The 23677-nt window shown below is 37.3% G+C and overlaps 1 protein-coding gene across 7 annotated transcripts in view; it reads right to left on the bottom strand.

Annotated features, from left to right (window-relative positions):
• LOC137288124 (phosphatidylinositol-binding clathrin assembly protein LAP-like) overlaps positions 1 to 23435 on the bottom strand; it is a 67116-nt gene extending 43681 nt beyond the window's left edge. For all 7 annotated transcript variants that reach the window (XM_067820521.1, XM_067820522.1, XM_067820526.1 and 4 more), the window contains exon 1: positions 23156 to 23435. In XM_067820521.1, coding sequence (XP_067676622.1) covers positions 23156 to 23285 — 130 coding nt within the window. In that variant the 5' untranslated portion in view covers positions 23286 to 23435. The remainder of the gene's footprint in view (positions 1 to 23155) is intronic.
• Between the last annotated feature and the right edge of the window lie 242 nt (positions 23436 to 23677).

Here is a 23677-nt window from a genome sequence, read left to right as displayed (position 1 = left end):
GTTTGAACAATTGCAGTCTTCACAGGGAAGGTTTGGCCTGTTACATCCATACATGTACTTAAAGCATGTACATGTTATTAATATTTCAGTTCAGTTGGACGCTTTTCTTTTCACATCATGATTCAGTCCATGACACTTAATTCACTACGCAATTAAATATCAAAGGGAATTCTCAATTTCTTCAGCAGTCATTCAATACAGGTGAAAATGAAAGGTATGTGACGGGGTTGGTGCAATTATTTTCTTAAATTCAACATCTCCTCATACGTTTTCAATGCACTTGAAGTCAGACTGAAGGTAAAATTTATCATTCAGGACCATAACAACTCCATTCGATATTGCAAACAAGGAACACAAAATTAATTTTGAATAAAGAAAGGTTGTTATCAAGCAGGAAGATTGAATACTTTCATGGAAATTCACTGACTTGGATTTATAAAGTAAGTGAATGAATGAGTAAAATACCATAAATTGATAGCTAGGGTGTAATGCAAGGTCTTACAGGTAATAATGTTTATCTTAAAGTCTTTACAAGGTAAACTTTATTATTATTATTAACACTGAATTTCAAGCCTTCTTCTTCTCCTGGGTGCACCCTGTATACCCTTAGATAAAATATAACCTAAATCTTAGTATGTGTTCACTGCAAATAAAACTGGATTGGATGAACTGGATGTATGGTCCTTTCCTGCCATCTTTAACTACTTCCTACTGCCAATCATATTTGAGTTTCATGTGCGTTGCTGGTCACGAGTAACACGCTACATTATTCATCATCTACTGGGTGCTATTGATTCTAAACGTATCCAGAATGGCCAACACTTGGGCTGCTTCACGCAAAAACAAACGTTCTCATTCTTATTGATTCATGAAAACTTGCTTAAGGAGATTTCAAATTCCTTGTCAAGCTGTAAGTGTGATGGGCATGATGGTGATACTGCTAAATTAAATGTCTCCATGGTGCAGCAGTGAGACTATTTTTTAACTCTGTGCATTGTTGTAGATAAAAGCTCTAAACATGCGGCGGCTTGGGTGAAACCCAGCATGTACACAAATCGATTTACTGGCAGTAAAATTAGGCAGCATTGCCGAGGCAGATCAATGAGGCTTGGTTCCAACTGAGGCTGGTCGGCTCTTGCTGTGGTCTTGGCCAGTGATGCTGTGCTGAGGGTAACTTGACCAAACAAGTGGCCTCAGTTCCTTTTTGAGTGAGTGAGTGAGCTTTTCAATGTGGTCTTGATCAAAACCATGCAGAGGGCAAGCTGATGAAATCATTGGCCTATGGACTAAGAGGATGCAATTGCAAACAGTGGAGAGCAATACCTTTGCCCTGTTATGGAAGCACTATGGCTTGAAGAATGGAAACCACCTGCTGACAGCCTTGGGACTTTCTTTCACACAGACTGGACACAATCCAACAGCACTCGAAATAGAGGAAACTCAAACAAATTTTTGTTTTACAATTATACTTTTGAGAATCCCCTTTCCACTATTTGCTTGAGAATAAAGTAAATATATTGTTACTTGAGGTAGAAAAGTAAAGTTGTCGAAACTTGTTATCTGGGGGGCGGGGTGTGTGTCGGTCTTGCATTATAAGAGCAAATTGATCCAAAACAGGCTTTAGAATATGAATTATTAGTGTGACATCAAAATAATAATTGATATGTATCAAAATATGAATTAATAGTATAAGACACATGAATCATGGATTGTATCATGTACAGCTTGACTGCAATGTACCAGTGCTTCAGTGAACTGTGACATTACTCTAATACCTACTAGGGAGAACAGATAGTATAACTGATGGCATAGCAACATGGCTGACTGAGCAGCTACTAACATCTTTCATGCCTTGTCTGTTGTTGACATGAACATGCAGTCTCCAGTCAGTCCTACTGACTTTACTCACCAGTCTAAAACGCTGTTTACTAATTCAGATAGAGTTGGGTAACAACAACTACATAAGACCACATTTTCTGCTCTGAGAGATTAAACCAATTTATGGCTTGGTGATTCGGTTCTTCATACAGACTGGACATGTACACACCCATGATTGATCTTCAGAAATCGTGACCAATCAATTGATTCAACATTGATTATAATCATACTGATTCATCAGAACAGCACCAAACATTGGTCTAATTACCTGGTCAGGGGATATGGTTTGAGGGAAATACGCTCAATAACCACATGGTGACAAACCTATTAGTGGAATAAATCAATCATTGTTATAGTGTTAACTGTATTGGGCTTGTGAACTTATGTTCCTGCCCTCAGATGGTTCTGTTGGCAGTTGGCCATCAATGGAAGTCCAAGGTGACCTAGTTCCTGGTGCCAAAGTCATGTCGCCATTGGTTCTATCTGTCCGTCTTTTGCATCATCTCCACTGAGACCTGAAACCCCTCAACAAGCATTGATCAACACGTTCATCAACAATGATTACATCGCATGAAAACGTAGCTATTATACTGTAATGATAACCAAGGCTCACAATGAAACTGATTTGATGATTATGTAGGATCAATCTGTTGTATTATGCATGAACTGTGACGAGTGCTGTATCATCAGAAAGGCTACAGTTCATGGTGGAGCAGCAGGAAGTCTGATCAGACATGCATAAGACCGAATATCTTCATCGAACAGTCTCACAAAATTAATACTCTACGCAAGAGAGAGTCACTTTATAAGGGCTGCCTATAAAAATGTTTATATCCATGATTTAACTATGTGTGTGTTTCTAAGATGTATTTTAAACTCTGGAAGAGCTCCGAATAGCTGTCACAGCCTTATGCACTGATCACCTTCACTCATCACACAGGACAGGGAAAATTATCAGTGGTGACGAAGTGACAGTATGAGACACCCAATAACTATCTGGTGAAAGAACAAGCTACACAATGTACATGTAATAATGCACTGATGGAAAACAATTTGAAACAAATGGAAAACAAATTTTCATATGTTCTTTCCCATTTTTCAATGCATGCCTTGTATTACACTGGAGGTAAAACTCTCAGAATAAATAATGGGACAGTTATACTTTAATGTGTTCTATTATCTATTCCAATCAGTATTCACCTACAACCACACAATTATAATTGGTGGTACAAATCTTGAACAGTAGAGTGAGCCAAATATTTTCTCTTGTATGTCTCCCTCCAACCTTGGATATCTAATGTACATTTCAGTGTTTGCATCAGGACTATTATTAACTGCGATAACTAGGCAGATATAAATTATAACCTTGATAAGTGTTATTAATGTCTAGTGACATCATCCAATTGTTTCTGTTCGTCATAGCATAAGCTTTTCATACTGACCCTCCACAGAATATCCTTCTGTTTCATGGGATATTCTACTGGTATTTCCTAGGTCTTCAAGAAGATTATGCCTGTAGAGTGGCTTTGAGTCTATATGACATTCATTATGATATTCATTCTTGACGAAATGTGAAGAATCATATTAACTCCAACAACAAACGTTACTTTTATTTCAGCAAGTTGCAACTGAGGTACTGATAAATCACAAAGCTTTTATAGTCTCTTTTTCAATTCATTAATGTCAGCATGAGATCTATTACATCCGTTTCCTATGGTTTATGTAAAGTATGTTGAAACAGAAACTGTTGAAAAAGTATCATTTTTGTTTTAAAGCAAGTTAAAGTGCTGAACAGTTGTGCTGGTAAATAAAGTAAAAAAAAATTTTTTTCTACTTTCATGTATCATTCAAGCATTCCTGCATTAGTGAACACAAGAAATGGACATGACAAGTCGACCATTCTTACAGATCAACAGTGTTGTGTCCAGTAGAAAAGGCATTCTCTTGTTGCATGGAAAATCAGGGTTCAATACTTTATATGGGTACAATGTGTGAAGCCCATTTCTGATGTCTATGCCATGATGTTGCAGGAATACTGCTAAAAGTAGCCACACTTACACACCTATTCATAGATAATGGAATCTTACCCAACAACTAGCACAAAAACTTAAGCATGAGGTCAAGTTTTAACTGCACATTCTTAACTAGGCCATATGCGTAGACATAAGTTTTAGTTGTTACACTTGATATCTGGTGCTTAGTAAGAGGATCAGTTAAGGAATAATAATAAAATATTTTCTCACAATTTTACAAGAAGGAAATTTAGGTAGGTTTCATTTTTAAGCTGATATTTAGTGCAATGCACTGTAAGGGACAAAAGACCCTTAAGGACAAGGAACACAATGTCAATTTTCTTGTGTTGAAGGATACACTGCCCAGCCATGTTAGTACACATGAATCAGACCACCATCACTTTAACTTCATCATATTCATGTCACACATGAACTGTTTCACATTTTGCTTAATCAGCACATAAATATGCACAATTTATAAATACACTGGTATTTAGCTGTGTATAAATTCTAACAGTTCCCTCCATAACAGTTAGATGTGTCTCAGTCGTGAGTGCTAGTGTTTTGTGTGTTGTGCAACACCTTGCACGGTATTGCCACACAACCTACAGCCAATGAGGAATGGTGGAACTACCTGATCAATCTCTAATGCTGCTGATTGATGTGATGGTCAACATATCACAGGCATACGTAGCAGGCAAATATGATGTGGTCTGGGCCAGCCAGCGAGTTGCAGGGAGACTGGTCGATATGGCAGACAGAGACCACTGTTATCGACATTTCTCACAGTCACTCAATCTCATTACTATCAAACCAACTGTTCATCACTTCATCACTTAGGACTCTTCCTTAAACTTGGGTCAGCATATTTCTGATGGTAAGTTGTGGCCCTTAGCCTGCACCATAACACGTACTATCAAGATCACAGAATGCATGTCACCATATGCTAATCAATACTGACACACACAGCCATAAAGTAGTATGTGACATTTGTTGTGAAAGTGTAGTAAGAAGGATAGAAGATTATGGAGGTTCTTTCAACATGTTCAGTTCTGTCTTTACTCTATATATGTCTGTTCAGTAAAATGTTACACACCAAATAGACTACTTCAGTCTGAATTAGATCAAAAGTAAAGCATTTAAGGAGTATCAAGCTTCTAATAGGAGCAGACCTTGCAGAATATAGGTCCCCTTAATTTTAGACAGCTGGCTGTATCGATGTCGACGATGTCATTTTGACAATTACTTCACATTCTGTGGAAAGCAAGTGTGTGTATGAATGACCATGGTTTTATAATATTCCACAATTTCCAATAATACTGTTGCAAGGACTGACACATTGTACCCACCTGAGGAATCAAACCCTCTGCTTCAGCATGACAAGCGAACACTTTAACTACCAGACTGCCCCAATAGATAGCAAGATACAAAAATAGATGAAATCATTTCTTAAAGATTAATCTTGTTATCAGGGAATGGGAAAGGGAAGGTTGCCAATGGGCCATTTTCAGAATTATTAGCCATTTTCTGAATTTAGAATGGGCCAGTGCCCTTGTATCAATAGTGAACTTTCTAATTTTAATGGGCCATTTTTCATTCTAATGTGCAAAATGCCCCATTTCCCCTGCCTTTCCCTGTGTTATGTATTCTGAATAAACAATGAAGTCTTTTGCACTGTCATTCTGTACATAATTTGAGATAAAATACAAAAAAGCCTATTTACATTGATCCCACTGTTCCAAGAGACTTTGCTATTATAAGTACATCATGAAGATGTGACAGTACTATACAGGGGCAGACCCAACATTTAGGTTCATGTACATTTGTGAAAGCATGCCAGGTATGTTCGCGATGTCAGTGAATCTCTCTGTAAGTGCCTATACAAACATCACAACCAGCTGTTGCACTTCTTTCATCATGAACCAACAATCACTGTCATGTATGGTATTTGTTCAGTCCTGCCATTGACCAGTGGCTGTGAGTGGTTGCTATTCGTTTCATCCAACTAGGCTTTATAAAGTCGTAACACACTGGTTCCCTCAGTACTCATGCCATCATTCACACCGGCAATTCATAGTCTCCTCCAAGTGTTCAATATATTTTTACTCGTTTGGATCCAGTCTGTTGGGTATTTTCACAGTAATGAGTACATATATTAAAAAATATTTCTGCTTGAAATGTTTCATAAATTCACAACAGTGATATTCATGTCCAGTTAACAATATGTGAGATATAGCTCAATTTTTTAGGCATTATTCACTGCAATCTCTTGCAGGTACTTGTGACCCCTGTATCTCATCAAGCAATGAAGAAATATGTACATATGTTAACATGATATCATGTTACAAAGGGTAACAATGCAGAATGTATATTATTCAGCCTTCTAAATTGTTCATGCATATTGAAATATAAGAAATGTTATAATTATAAGGTGATTTCTTTAATTTAGGACTCTTAATGTTCTACTACATACTATGATTCACTGCAGTTGCGGATTTACTCAACAGACACTCAAATAGTCTGTCATTAAGGAATAGATTTAATAAATATATTTGTGAGCTATTACATATGCAATAAAATACCTCATGTATCACAATACTACTGAATTATTCTTCTAAGAGTTCTTCATGGAATAACTGTTACAGGTAACTATTGGAACATCATGTCACTAATATTTACCCATGTAGGTAGATATGTAATATCCATTGATAAATGACAGCCAGTGTTCATTTACACTTCATGTTCAGAACAGAACCCTGCTGTTCATGAAGATGGCACAATGGATAAGGTGGTCAAGATTTCGCACTTGGCTAAATGCATTTCAAGAGCAGACTTAGATATTACCCAGCCCCAACCATACAGAAGGAACATAATAATGAGAATGGTGAGAATCTAAATAAAAAACCAAACATGAATGCAATGGTCAAAAAGGTCCATGAGGATTACCAATCCTGTAAAATTAAAACATCACAAACCTATAACGAAATACTCAACAGCTCCTTAAAATGGAACTGTGAACATGTTAGGTTAATGTGGGAAAAAGCTGATAGTGATTCATGTAAGGACAGGTATGGTGCTATGAAACTAAGAATCACAACAAGGCAAACTCAAGGTCTAAACCCATGGTTCAAAGGGAAGCAAGTATCATGGCACCACTGATAGATGGTCACTGTCAAGTGGGTATGTGTGCATAATGTTAGCCTCACCCCATGCCTGCACTAATTGCTGAACCCATTTAAGAGGCAAGTCTTGAGAAGTGGACATTACATGTCAGGACCCATCTGTTATTTATGTTTTTTCTTAAGAAATTGTCATAAGTATAAATTTTGGCCTTAATGACTCCCTATACTGAGATAGCATGTTCTGTCATAAAGTAATCATTACAAACCTGATAACACAGCTCACATTCTCTTTGTTGACAACACCTGACAGCTGACATACATCTCTATCGCTTATCTAGTGAGTTGCATACCCATCAATGTAGTTCTAGAACCAGCTTAGTAAAGTTGTCCTACCATCTCCAATCTACACACACTCAATACTAATACTGACATACCTTGGGCTATTTCCTAACAGGACACATTTAGCTTTCAGCCATATTTACAACATGAAGACATTTCCTCTAGAGCTGATCTATAAACATGATAATGACATTTAATTCATACATGGTCTTAAGGTCCGGTAGGTGATTTCATAACATATGTACATTTCAAATTCATAAAATACTATCCTGTGATCCCAGACCAGGTTTTGTATGTACAACAGTGTGAAGGTGGGCGTGTCAGAATCCCCCATGTGACAGACACTAGTGCTTGTCAATTAGTACTGCAAGTAGTCCCCTGCTTCTACAGCCTGTATGACTAATGCACTATGCTCATCAGGAAACCATCTACCACAGGCCTCATCTGATCACTGACTGGCACGCAGCAAGGAGCTATTCACTTAAAAGGGTCGCAAATGACAATGTAGATAGCACTGACTGTAACAAGCAGGTTCCTTTGTGCTTTCCTCAGCCATGTCAACAATCCTGGCAATGATTGAGGATAAATACATACATTTCTTGTACAAAATGATCTTTTGGGGAACAAGCAGGAATTCAATGTCATTTATGAAAACTTCAAAATTTCAAAAGTAAATGCATCAAGGCCAATTTATGTTACATGTGTAACATTTCTAAAAAGGTGCTGTTTCCCAGCTTTAACACTTGTTGTGTCTGGAATGTATTATATTTTGAACCAATATCATTTGGAATCTCAAATTCGTTTGCATAAAAATATCCAACAGAAGCCATGTCTAGACTTGCTTACTTTCATATGAAAAGAAACACACAGAGACACATACATCTACCTTTTCTTAACATCTAATCATGCCAAAGAGATTCTCATTAGACATTTTACAGTTTTGCACTTTTCAGAACAACTGAACTACGTACACCAAATAATAGCTTCTCATTATGTATCAAGTAGTAAAGTTGAACACTCAGGATGCTAACAAAACCTTCACAACTGAACACTGCTGAGCCCAGTTCTTGAGTTTGAATCTGGAGCAGGCAAACCATTTCCATGTTAATTGCCACAATTAGATCCACCATAAACCATTTAAAGAATTGAAGTAAAGTTAAAAGTACAATCATGACATAAGACAGAAATGTGTATACATCTCTGCAGATTTCTCCCATTTCTTCCTGTATCTACTTGATACAAGGGCATAGTTTGCAATGAAGAAGCATCTCATTCTGCTATCTGATTCTTAATCTACTTTAATGTTCTACACAGACTGTTATTTTCATGTATTTTTCTCAAAAACCATGCCATATTAAAATGTACAATCTACTACTAAGTGACTGTTTGCATTCATTACTGATTAAAGGGCTAAACCATTCGGTCAGAATGTCAAAGTGTCTACAGTCAACCTGAAATGTTGTTGTTTCAAGTTGTGTAAGTTTTGGGATGTTGAAGTTTTGAGAGGATACCAGGAAGAAATCTGCCCAAACAATTCATTGGCACCTCAATATTTAGCATGACTTGGTATCTTCAACAAATATTCATTCTTAATTTAAACTGGATTCAAAAGCTCCATGAATTAGTACAAAGAAAGATACACTGCTGGGACCAACAACTGTACCCCCAAAACCATAATCCTTAAAACTATCAACGGAGCATCACTGCCTCTTGTCTTTCTTTTACCCACCTCAACTTTCAAAAAGGCAACAAGACTGCCCTATGTGTTGCATATTTAGTTCAATGCATAAACTATGAATAAGATCCAATGTGGGTCTACACAAGGCTGTGTGACAAAAGGGATGATTTCAACTTTCCAATAGTCAACTTTCCTTTCATACTGAGCAATATTCCAACAGCTCCTGTCTGTGGTATTTATGTTTCACAGCCTTTTGAGGTATAATCGAGCTCTTTTTATCAAGATTTCAAAAGTATGTCATGCAACTCATGTTCAGAAGCTGTTCAATCAAGGTTACAACATTCAAGGCCCCAGAGCTTTCAAAATGTATTACGCTCTACATGTGGAGCAAATTTGATGCATCTGTTGCAATTCCCTCTTTTGACTTCTACTATACGTTCTACATTTTTTAAGCTTAACAACTGACTAGCCTTGGCATATATTTAGAACAGGTGCCCCTGCTGAGGCAGGATATGCTCACTATTTAGCAAAGACATGGTATCATCACTACTTTTAGTGTGATTCATAAAAACATGTTCATGATATACTTCGAATTGTGCAACTGACCTTGCTTTCAGCAGAGATTTTGTTTGGATGTTGAAATTTTTTTGTCACTTAAATTTGGTGAGTGAATGAGTGAGTAAGCATGGTCTTACTGTGCTTTCAGCAAAATTCTGATTGCTAACTACAACATCAGTTACTAATCTATACCTACCTATGTGTTTGCCTTAAAGAAGTCACACCTTTAACACTACTGGCAGGATTTACATGCTCAGCAGTGATACAGTGATACTCAGGCATATAGTCAGGACATATATGTTGGTTGCTTGGTTGGTTGCTTAATGCCACTTTCAGGAAAATTCCAGCTGTATGGCAACAGTCGTAAATAATTGTGTCTGGACCAGACAATCTAGTGATCAACAGCTTGACCATCAATCTATGCAGTTGGGAGTCTGGCAACTGATCCCATTCATTGCCTCTGAATATACGACACATGGGTTCTTGAAGACCAACCTTAATCTGGAACTTCACTAGGTGGACATGTTTGTAATGAACAGGAAACAACATAAACTCCCAAAGAAAGCCAACGGTTTGTCAAAGGAACTGTCCATCAGATGTATCTCTTCCTTGAACCTTATTTATTATACAATCCTATGTCCAACACAACTGTCCCAGGAGCTTAACAAAATGTTTCTACTCAGAGGACAGTATAGAACTCAAACTATAGAAGACACATTACACTGAAATCTGTACCATGACAGCATCATACATTACACAAGATTACTCTGGTTCTGCAAAACAATTTCTCAACACCATTTGCTTGCAGCAAGAGCTGGAGATTTCATCTCTTTACGCCAACTTCGGAAGGCCTTTCTGCAATAATGCTCTGGAAAATCAATACAAGTACTTGGCAATTTAAGTTGGACGAGGTAATTCTATCATGACTTGCGTTTCCCCTGAACTCTCTGGCATATACTTCTATTCGTCACAATGCTTCCCATTTTCAGGACCTTACTGCATAAGGGCACAGTGCAATCACAACCAAAAACCATATCCATCACAACCATACAGTTACTTCAGAGTAGACATACATTTGCACCTTCATTGATTTATCTCTTAAATCGTATTACAGGTATTGATTCTAACTTCACTGACCAAGTTCTTGGCCCAAACAACATCCACAGTCTTTCTACCAATACTCACATATCTGAAACCCAATGAATATTGCATCTTGACCAATTAGTGAAATCCTTTTCCACAAATCGATATTTAGCCAATCCTTACACAGCAACCATCTGTTCTAGTGGTTCATATTACTACCTCGGAGTTTATGCTTAATATCTGCAATAACGTGTCTCTTGTGAAACACAAGACAAAGATTGAAGTGTATGGCTGTAAACACCATCATTCTAACTAGTGCAATCTCCAGTTCACACCACTGTGTATCCTCACAACCCATACACACTTATCTGGAAACACAGCTCTCATTCACTCCCATCTCATCCCCTGCTCGCAAGCAGACCAGCACAGACTGGGCAGAAATTACTGTGACATCTCAGGGTTATCAAACAAGTGCAGGTAGGAAATAAGTGCCGAACTAGCAGCACCAGATGTGTTGAAGAGTTTCACTGGCCTGAAAGTACACACAAAACACAAATACCAACCCTGATATAACATGATTAACGATTCAGATAAACCGCTTCTAAAACACTTACATAGAGTTTGATATGATTGTAAGCTAATTTGGGTAATGTTAGAGCAAAGATTAAGATAGTGCATTATGTAATGCAAATGTTCAAGGCCGGAATAAACAGAATTAACAGATCCTCACCCTTATTCTGAACCAACCAACCAACCAACCAACCAATCAACCAATCAACCAACCTACCAACCTACCAACCTACATATCTACCACACAAGGTATGGGTATTGGTTTAACTATGATATAGCACTGTTAAATTGATGATAATAATAATAATCATGTCATGGCGACATGCTCTGAGCACATAGTGGACATTATACTCCCAGATAGCCCAAGCTGTCTGTGAGGCACTAGAAGGTTAGTACTGGCACCCATATGACTTATCCCACTGGGTACCCATTTACTGAGTGCGCGAGTTTTGTTTGACGCCACACTCAGTAACGCTCCAGCTATATGGCAGCAGTCTGTAAATAATCGAGTTTGGACCAGACAATCCTGTGATCAACAGCATGAGCATCGATCTGCACAACTGGAAACCGATCACGTGTCAACCAAGTCAAAGAGCCTGACTACACAATCCTGTTATTCTCCTCATAAGACAAGCATAGTCACCTTTTATGGCAAGCATGGGTTGCTGAAGGTCAATTCTACCCTTGACCTTCACGGGTCTCCAATTTAAAAGGCCACGACAAAGAAGATGTTCTGCCTAATGAACCTTGCAGTATTCATGCTATGTAATAAGTTCCTGGTTATATGCTACACTATGTGTAAAACACTATGTGTAAAACCTGTGAAGACCTGGTTTAGAATTGATCTTCAGCAACAGTTCTGCTTGTCATAAAAGGTGATCAACATGATTCACATCATCATGTCCTGATTGCATGGGTCGATGCTCATGATATTAAAATTATTGCTACTGACGCTGCATTGTCTGGCCCAGACTTTATTTTCATTTTGCTCAGCATGGCATTAAACAACAAACAAACAAGCACTATGCATAGAGAACTTTCATACAATTACAAATACTTCTGAGTGAGTTTATAACCAGAAATTATTTCACTGTTGCAAACATCTTAAAACTAAAGGAAAGAACTGAAGACTATGCCTCCACAGCAATGACTCATCTGGAAACGAGGACAAAATCAGTGAGTTGCGATTTGATGTTCACCTGATTTATACATCTCCAGCCATGGAGATTCAAGTTTATATCTTGTCTTAGCAACCTAGTCTTTGTCCCAAACAACCAATGTTGGTAATGGTTTGTATGAGTGACTGAGTTTAGTTTTATGCTGCTTATAGCACTATTCCAGCCAAATCACGGCAGGGGTTTTCACACATAGTACACATGTGGGAAATCAAACCTGGGTCTTCGGTGTGTTGAGCGAACGCTTTAACCTCTAGGCCACCCCACCAACGCCTGGCTCTATTGGACAATCATACAGAACAGTAACGCTAGGACAATTGCTTCTTTGTCATTAAGCCCGTCAATAGACAGTGTGGTGCTTAGCCCATAAAATCAGTCACTTGATCCTCTGGAACAGAAACCATTACGTAGAAGTTGCTGTTGTACAGACCGAAGTCCGCTGGGTACTGCATAAAACACATGTACAAAATTAGAACTGAATGTTCATGGTGTCAAAATCAAGCACTTAATTTACAAGGACTGTCAACAGACAACAAGCTGTTTTCAAGGATGTATCAAACAAATCTAAAACAGAAGCACTTTCTACTGAATGCTCATTGACAACATGCACTTTAGGCCTTAAAAAAAATGATGTAGTTCCGATTACCCAACCAACCCTTGAATTCTGGTGCCGACCCTATCTTTTTTTTTCAGCAGTATGAAAAGCTTTCAGATACCATCGTCTTTTCCCAGCACCGATGGACATTGGTCATTCTGATAGATAAAGTTGAGAAGTTGACCACAAATGTGCTTGCCCTTATTTTCGTCAAATGTGATCATTCAGAAGAAAAACGACTATCGCTGACTATGTCTAGTGATACGATGCTGCAGGCATTTGAGGAACACCATGGCTCTTTACCACAAGGAATGCTTTTGAGGTTCTTATGTCAAGGGATGTTGGTCTACCAGAGAAGAAAAATCAAGGATGGTACAAACCACAAAATACTGTAAACTGTCTTATTTCTGCGCCTTTAAATTTTCACAAGAGATGGTTACTAAACCTTTTCACACCTTCTATTTTTCGTGAGGTGCTAGTTGACATATATCAGATATTATATCAGATATTAGCCAAGAAAAAGACCGGTCTCATGATGAGCATGTGATCTTGTTACAGAGGGCGTCTCTGAATGTTTTTGCACAACGCAAACCATCGAGCTGTTATAAAATTAACAGATTTGCAGAGTGGTTAAAAAACAAATATAATTGATTTCAAAACTCATCCTTTTTAACTGGGTGTCAGAGGGTCAGTAAGTGACATGTGATTGAGCCATGTTAATCCAGATTGTGACACGTGATTGAGCAATGACAAGTATTGTTATTGTTCTTGACTGATCTGAATAAAGTGACTGATATATATATATATTATCGTGTGTTTTTATTCTTTTCTCCATGAAGTCTGACGCGAAACTCCCAAAAATTAAACGGTTGCGAAAATTTGGCTGTTTACAGTAAATGATCAAGTGTTGAAGGAATCCCGTTTAATTCTAACATTTACAGTTACTTAATCAATTTATGTCTGAAACATTTCTCTACTAACCACTCTTGGCAAATGACATCAATCGATAATGGAACGCTGAACGTTTACATCTGATAAGAATGCAGTTTACAAATGAAAAAATGTATCCTTATTTGTGATTGATCAATTTTGTTAAAGCTGTGGCATGACCCGACCAGTCAGTGAATGTTTGAAAAGTATGAATTAAGTTTATTTTTTCTCATCATAACCAGTTTTCTCTGCAGTATCTGCTGCGACCGCAGTACACACAAGCATACACTCCATGTTTGACATTTGTGTGTATCAATCTGGCTCCTTCGAATTAACTACATGTCAGATTGCTGTTTTAAGTAGCTCTGGGTGATTAATTATAAACATCAAAATATATATGTTTCTTAGAAAATACCAAACAAGTGTGGAGCCACAATTTACCTAAACAGTTCAACCGATACTGTGGTAGCTGAGTGCTACACCGACTGAAAGCTATACAGTACGTATTGACTTACTTTTCATTCGCGTCGAAATGATACAGTACCCACATGACTATGATCAAATGGGCCTAAAACATGACCAGTAAATGTTCTGTAATCTAAACCAGTTTATTGTGCTTTTGCATATGAACATGGCATCCATAATAGCTCACTGAAAGCAGTTTCGTTGTTGAAAAGGGTCTCTTATTTCGTGCATCATCTGTTGAAGCTTTGTGAAGTTTTCGACATTTATTTATTTTAGTTGTGGATTGAAAGTTGGCATTTTTAGGAAAGATGAAATATTTAATGGACTTCTGGATGACTTGGCTGAGAGATGGTGTATATGTCCATGTACCAGTTGATATTGATTTGACTCAGTTTCATTGTATGTCTCTTTTTGCAGTGTTCCAGCAATATCACAATGGAAGACTCCAGAAAAGGTTGTTGATTTGAGAAAAAAAATGTACAAGAGTGTCTTGCCCATATGTCAGTCATGCCTGACAAAGGATAGCTCCCTTTGTAATGCATCAGTTGGGGCATAAAACCTAATTTGACTGAATAAACAATTAGATTAGACAAATGTGTTCCTGGTTTGGTCTTTATTACTAAAAAAAAAAAAAGAAAAAGAAAAAGAAAAACCCCTACCTACCTTCTCTAATCTTTAGAGAGGTGTAATTGGAACCACAACACTTTTTTTATTTGGCCTAAAAATGAATGACAGAGAAACAGTGAGATCTAATTAGGAATTTGAACAGTCAAGAGTTGGGGATACCGACCCAGCGGTATTAGCTACAATTTGCTCTGTAGATTTGCTTCCCTTAGCTGTTGCAAGATGAGCAGGCATTGGTGTCAAGTCCAATAGTCCTTTCATACCACACCACAGGGTACTGCGTACATAAGAAAGTACATACATATCACATTTTAATCTGCACCAATAACCCTTTACACCAGATCCTATTTTCAAATTGGAGCTGATCATTTCAGTCAATGATGAGTTATACTTATTCAAATACTGCAGAGCCAAGCTCATTGAACATTCCGTGCTTGACAAGCTAGTAGTAGCACCATCATTGTCACATTGCTTCCTTTCTAATTATGACATAGTTCTAAAGTTGAACCACTCAGGGATTTACAGGACACAAATTCCAGTGTCCAATATGGACAAAATGCACAAGGATGCAGAAAAAGTCCAAATAGTTATTTTTTTCAAAATGTTGATCAGGTAACAATAAGTTATCACTGAGTCTGCTACTAGCCGAGTTATGTTATCATGTGCAGTATATTTACTCTGATCATCGTGACACACAATACAATACTGTCACTGAATTGCAGCAGTAATACAACACAGTATCAATAATAATATTTAAGTGTCTGAGATCCCCCATTTTGCAGTCCAGGACCCCTGAAAATTAAGAGGATGAGTCCCAGGGACCGTCAAATACAGGACTTATGGTAAATCCCTGGTCACTGGTCAGCAGGCAGCATCTTATCAAAAGACAACTTCATCAAGTCAGTTCAGGTAATTTAAGTGACTAAATGACTGAAAAAGCCATGTTCATACTCTGAACACATAAGGAAATTAGTATTTCCCTGTAAATCTGATGCTTGAAAAGAATTATTTGAAATTCTAATTATACTAGGCTGCAGGACCTGTTCATTTCTTTTGACATACCGAATATACTGTAAATTATTCATCACACTCTCAATTCAGCCTGTCAAATCTCCATCCAGACATTCAACCAATATCCTGGTATTGAAAGACTGAAACTTTAAATTCTTAATTTTTCGAAATTCTAGCACAAAAAGAAATCCCATTATCTGTTGACTTCTCAGGTTTCTAATTAAATTTCCATCCCAGACTGACAACTGACCCTAAAAGGTAGTTAAGGTTAATTTATAGACATGATTATCATGAAACATTACTCTTTCAACCCACAGAACATACATGCACGATACACTTCTCTTTCAACCCACAGAACATCAACATACATGCACGATATACTTCTCTTTCAACCCACAGAACATACATGCACGATATACTTCTCTTTCAACCCACAGAACATCAACATACATGCACGATATACTTCTCTTTCAACCCACAGAACATACATGCACGATATACTTCTCTTTCAACCCACAGAACATACATGCACGATATACTTCTCTTTCAACCCACAGAACATCAACATACATGCACGATATACTTCTCTTTCAACCCACAGAACATCAACATACATGCACGATATACTTCTCTTTCAACCCACAGAACATCAACATATATGCACGATATACTTCTCTTTCAACCCACAGAACATCAACATACATGCACGATATACTTCTCTTTCAACCCACAGAACATACATGCACGATACACTTCTCTTTCAACCCACAGAACATCAACATACATGCACGATATACTTCTCTTTCAACCCACAGAACATACATGCACGATATACTTCTCTTTCAACCCACAGAACATCAACATACATGCACGATATACTTCTCTTTCAACCCACAGAACATACATGCACGATATACTTCTCTTTCAACCCACAGAACATACATGCACGATATACTTCTCTTTCAACCCACAGAACATCAACATACATGCACGATATACTTCTCTTTCAACCCACAGAACATCAACATACATGCACGATATACTTCTCTTTCAACCCACAGAACATCAACATACATGCACGATATACTTCTCCATCAACCCACAGGACATCAACATACATGCACGATTTAGTTCTCTTTCAACCCACAGAACATCAACATACATGCATGATACACTTCTCCACCAACCCACAGGACATCAACATATATGCACGATATACTTCTTTTTTAACCCACAGAATATCAACATATATGCACGATATACTTCTTCTTCAACCCACAGAATATCAACATACATGCATGATACACTTCTCTATCAACCCACAGAACATCAACATACATGCATGATACAATTCTCTTTCAACCCACAGAACATCTACATATATTTTGAGAACAGTCCCATCTCTCTCTCCCCACGCATGCATGCACATACACAATATATTGTAAACAACATTTTAACACAGTTTTTACTGAAAAGTATCACAAAAGGTTGATGAACATGGTGTTAAGTGAGCAAAACAAGTAGTAATACATCGTGTGTATTGAACAAGAGTACTGCAGGGAGAGTGACCTGTCACCATAATGTACCAACGTGCTGATCAACAACACAAACCAGTACACAGTGTTGTACCCTATCATATCTTGCTGACTACAGTCGACATGTTCAGTATCTGACATGGCGTGATGTGGTTAGTATCCATCCACTCAGACCTACTTAATCATTATCAGATTGTACCTATAAAATAAATATACCAGAGATTAACTCACTAAGTTCTGTCACTCATATATGAAAAAGTCAGCCTCCCTTTGACATTTGCCACCTTTGACGAAATCAATACTGATAAAGGCAACCTGTCATGCACTGAATCTACAGCAAACTTGATTACAATGTTTGTTTTCATGATAAATCTCCACATACCTAAAAGACCCCAAAAATGCAACACTCCCCGAACACAAACACAGCTTGTTATAGTACACTCAAGCTCAATATCTTCTGTAGTATATGACTGCACCTTAAACTGATTGTAACCATACTGGATTCTGTGGCAGAAAAGATCACTCCCCTGACTTTTGCTCATCAGAAACTAGACACTGGTTGGTACTACTATATGAAACGTATTTGCAAATGACCATACCTAGATGACTTGGTTGTCTCTCTTGCTGGTTCACCTTTTAAAGATTTTATCACATGAACACTGCATTGATAAACATATGTGGTTAACTGCATATTCACTATAGTATACATAACGTATCTGTATCAGGTCAACTGTTCATCTTATGATACAAAATCAATGACACAGCAAAAAGGGCTGATGCATGTGGCTGAATGTTCATCCCAATTATTGATTAAACAGTATTCAGCTATTAATCAAATGATGATAAAACTGAATATAACACTCACAGCACAAATGCCTAAAAACTCTATTCTACAAACAAGTGACTGTCAAGGCCTGATCATGTTGATGGCAGCTACTGAAAATCAATATCATCACATGTAACTCTCCTGTACATTCAGCTGGAACTGGCTATCGACTGTTTAGATGTCTTCTAAAGAGTCATTATTCAGGAAAAATACACCCAAAATAACTCAAAGCAGTCTAAATGTAGTCCAATAAACTTGGTATCCTGATCCAATACATGTATGTATACAAATGAAGATATCATACAAAAACTTTTTTCAAAAAGTTTTTTACAAAATGCGATGCATATCTGCAGAGGAAACTTTGCTTAAAAGTTCAACATTAGCATGATTAGGAATAAACTGTATAAATCAAACCAGTACGCTGATATAAAACCATTTATTCTGCAATCTGATAATCACTTCAAAAGATTTTGCCAAAACTGATAATTATGTTGAAAGAACTTGAAACATTGATTGCAAAGACTAAAAACAAAGCCAATAAACACACTAACAGCTCAAGCAAGAAGAAGTCTGTTCAAGAGGCTGATTCAGGTCATATTAACTGTCCTCACCAAAATGTCAAGATGTAAACCCATACAAAAAGAAATGAGTAAGAAGCCATCAAGGGACTGCTACACAAAATATCACATCCATTTGTGTGCAGTGCCTTAGTTGTAATAATGTTCAATTTCTATGATTACAAAATATTTCAGCATTGTTCATCATGAAATATAACATCAACAGGTTAATGTTTTGCATTATCTCCATAACATAAAGACCTGCTGAATTCACATTAAACAATGGCTGGCAACATTCACTGCTTCATCATGGTCGTGACTCATGGTCACATTTCTATAATAAAACTGTCCAACAATGTGTTGCAGGACTGTTGCCTGGAACACAGCCTCAATGACACACTCAAGTATTTATGCATCACCATATTTCACAACAAATTTCATTGGGATGTTACAACATAAAAGTCAGGGAATGGTGTCAAATGCCACATTCAGACATTCAACCTGCAATGGGACATCAACATTGATGAAATGCTTGCTAGGTAATAAAATACCATCAGCATACTTTTCATTTTCCATTCAAATATGAGAGGTACTTCCTGTATCTGTCCATAATCATAATGATGTTAGGTGTACAGTAATCAATACAATATGTACTTGTCATCAAGTAAAATACCCTTGTGCTGTTTCACATGAAGAAATGATTAGTTTCTGTCTCAAAAATGAGTTAAAAACAAACTTGCATCACCAACTGAATTACTTATAAATGAACACAATAATTTTTCTAGGATGCGCGATTGCGCGATTTGTGCCAATAATGATGAGATCGCGCCTCATAAAAACAAAAGAGCACAAACTGTAGCGCATAGCAATTTGCTCCCTAACTACCTTTCAAAAAAACATATGGAAAAAGCTTTAGATTGACAAAGAATGACTTTTTAAATTGGGAGTCAGCCATATAGTCAAGTTCGAGTGACAACATGTAAACAAAACAGAGTAGCCTCCCCTGGTTAAAACCAATATCTTCACTGGGGAAACAAAATTCCATTCACATCAGTATGAAAATAGATTTTCGATGAAGTTATGATTGATTAATCAATTAAGTGACTAATTAGACTATGAACTCTATACATAGTCCTTGTGCACAGCACTTGCAAAACACAGTTTCGTCGATCTTTTTTAGAACATCAGTTCGTTTTAGCTTCATTTTCGAAATCACACAATATTATCACTTGAAGTTGCCGACGACAAATGAATACGAAATTCTTATTTACAACAGTTTGTGGTAATTTGGCATGAATAATGCCATCCAAAAGAATGAAAATAACTGACTTTTTTGCACAAAATACCACTGAGAAAGCAACAGTGTCCGCCATGTCTCCCCAGACTGATGCGTCTGTTAAGGAGACGTGTGAATCGAATGGCGAGCAAAACCCAAAGACTGACACCGGTTCCTCCGAGTGTTTTTCAGAAAAAAATGGTGGCAAGAATGGCCATGTCTTTCTCAAAATGAGCTTGGTGCTATGATATGTGACTATTGTAGCTAATAGTTTCAAATGAGCAATAGTTTCACTGGTGGTGGCTGCAATAACTTTTGTACATCCACACTATTTTGAAAGACGGTAATACAGGTATTCCCCCCTACATTTTCCAAATCCCCCCTTCTTTTTTTGTAAGGGGGCGAGAAATCCCCCCTAGATTTTCAGTTCTAGAATAGATACTGATTTTGGAACTATTGTCATGTATGGTCTTGAAACACCTGATGATGCAACATATCTTCAAAGATGTCATGTCCTGAAACCTCAATTCTTAGAAAACTCACTTCATTAACTGATATGTCATGACTGAATATTTCTGGAAGTCTCCAGGAAGTGTATGTTCATGATTTGCTAGTCATCACTTCAAAGAATTAAGCTGCATCATGTTATACAAATCTGCAATAACAATCTGGATAGAAAATCTGAAAATGACACTAACCAACTTTGTTTTATGACTGCTCGTTGGTAATAAAGAGATCATCAATTGTGTGATATCAGCCAATTCCCAACACTAATTACTACCGAGCAAAGGGCAGAGTAACTACAGGTACCACTGTTTCACATGATATGTTATGATTAAGCAGAGGATCAAGCCAGTAACCTTCCTCTACCCTCCTCCGAAGCTGTCAGAGCAGTACTGATATCCAAGCTGATGAGATTATTCCATCTCTTTGGCTGAACAGACACAGTCAAGAGTTAAACTTAGAATAATGTCTAAAGTATGTGTTCCAAGATTTTTTCATTGTGATTACTGTTTTGCAATTAGGATTTAAGAAAAGACACTAGAACCAGTTCTGTTATGGACTGTTCATCTGTTAAACAAATACAATTACCTTAAACGATGAAATTTTGCAATTCACTGAGACTGTTAACCAACAACATGTACAAATACTGGTAGTTTGCACCTATTCATAGAATATATGTTTACATATAGATGTAAATATAATATTGTACCATTGTAAAGGTGCCCTTTTGGACATCTGTCCAAGAAAATACTTACAGTTTATAATAATTTCTCTAAATACACAGTGATGTTTAGAAAGTATTCAAATGCAGCATGTTAATGTATCTGGGGCAACACTTTCATAGTGGAGTACAGATTCTTGTACATTTGGGGGTTGAGTCCATCTAGGATTCAAACCCATACAACATACTTAATCACAAGCTCACAAAATCAGCAATCTAAAACACTCAACCACCACATCTGAGAAAGCTTTCTACCTTCCCAATTACACTGATAATACCCTTTTGCAATTTCAGAATCTACAGGTTAATTGCATAAATTATACTGTTCAAGAACCATACTCATTGAAGCTACATTCATAAACAAAGTCTTTTCATGCCAAAAGTATAATTAATATTGAAATGTTGAGTGCCCCTCACAAATTAAATATAGACAGGCATATCTTTCATTAACTGTGCCATTATAACTACTTCTACTGTGATGCTAGCACTTTATAGAAGGATTACTGGTCTTGGGGCATCATACGATCCTTTAGCCTACTTAATACACCAAATGAAATAAGAGGCATTGTATTGCTTGGGTCAAGAGAGTCTATTACACTTGGATGTCATAACGTATGGTATTGGTGTAACAAGTATATCTCTACATCACAATGACTGTATGCTTCACTTCATGACTGAAATAATGCTAATCCTATGTCAAATATATCATGCAAATATTAATTGGCTCATTTATAAATGTTACATGGTGTATCAATATGGCAAACAATATCTCAAAAACAGACAGACATAATAAGAATGCAAACACACATTTAGTCACTGCCTATTGTACATTTGCACATCAAACTTGACTCCTAACTTACCTCTATATACATACAAAACATGCTTAACATTTTAAACTGGAAATGAGAGCTCTGAGAATATTGCAACTGATATGTTTACATATTATCTCTGCTGAAATATGCTCCAAGTTGTCAAATGAAAGCAAGCATCAAACTATGCGAAGATAAAAAAGTTCTATAAAAAGTTCTATTTCCTTCTCAAACAGGATCCATAAAATCCTTGTCATCAATGATATGTATTTATTCAACTGAAAACAAGAATTTACTGTACGAAATAAACAGTTAATATACAGTACACATTCCACTAAACTGGCTCTGACACACCCCCTTGTGCCACTTGAATCACACAACCATCAACCATCAATGCAAACACGTCAAATTATGACTCCAATTACAAATATGTTCAACATACTGAAATCGGCAGACAGTGAAATAATTTTAGTGTAAATAAACATTTACTGAATATATATACATCATAAACCATATGACATGTACAAGAAACACTACTTCCTATTTCGTTTGACAGCCAAGCGTGACATTTCTGACAGTTCCGAGAGGCGTGATTCTGTACAGAACATACACAGCATTATTTCAGTGTGACATGCCATTATTGTGACGCTAAACCAGATGCATATAGTATAAAGTAATCAGTGCTTTGCCCTTGCTACCACCCATCCGAGATGCCAGTATGTGCAATACATGGCCTAGTGAGGTGGCAGGGATCCTCCTCCCCTTGGCTTCTGGCCGGACACGCACCTGCCCTACACCCCCTTTTTCGGCATTACTAATGTAGACACTCATGAAAATTAATTTGTGCTTCCATATGAAATCGTGGACAATGAAAAAAATATACTCACAATCAAGATGCTTTTTCTTTGGTCCAATGATTTCTTCTGTCGTTGCTTTGCAGACGGATTTTGCCAACCCTTGACCGGCAATGCTATGCCTAGCCGCCTGAACGCGGTCCATGATGCTCTGGCCCGACATTGTTGCAATTGCACAGACAAAATCTGTCCAAATGTATCAACAGGGCCAGGTGATTGACCCTTATTCCCGTGTAATGTTCTTGTGACACCTTGCTAATAAATATTGGGGGTGGTAATCTCTCCTTGTTCCCAAGATGGCGGAAGAGGGCTGTATTTTCATGTATCACGTGATCAGGAGCATTCATTGTTTTTGATTGAAAATGAAGTAATCATATTTACATGAGATGGTGTGGCTTGCAACGGTAATTTGAATGCCATTTCGTTTTACATGTCGTGATAACCAGACAGTTTAGGTGTAATTACTTTGTCATAATCATCGGTCATTTTATAAGCATGTTTTGTGTAGTAGTTTTCACCCTGTAAGTTAAAAGCACACGTAGTGCTCTCTGAGGG

This window comes from Haliotis asinina, chromosome 6, assembly GCF_037392515.1.
Source record: "Haliotis asinina isolate JCU_RB_2024 chromosome 6, JCU_Hal_asi_v2, whole genome shotgun sequence".
In the NCBI taxonomy this organism is placed as follows: domain Eukaryota; kingdom Metazoa; phylum Mollusca; class Gastropoda; order Lepetellida; family Haliotidae; genus Haliotis; species Haliotis asinina.
This window is presented reverse-complemented; position numbering and strand designations above follow the sequence as displayed.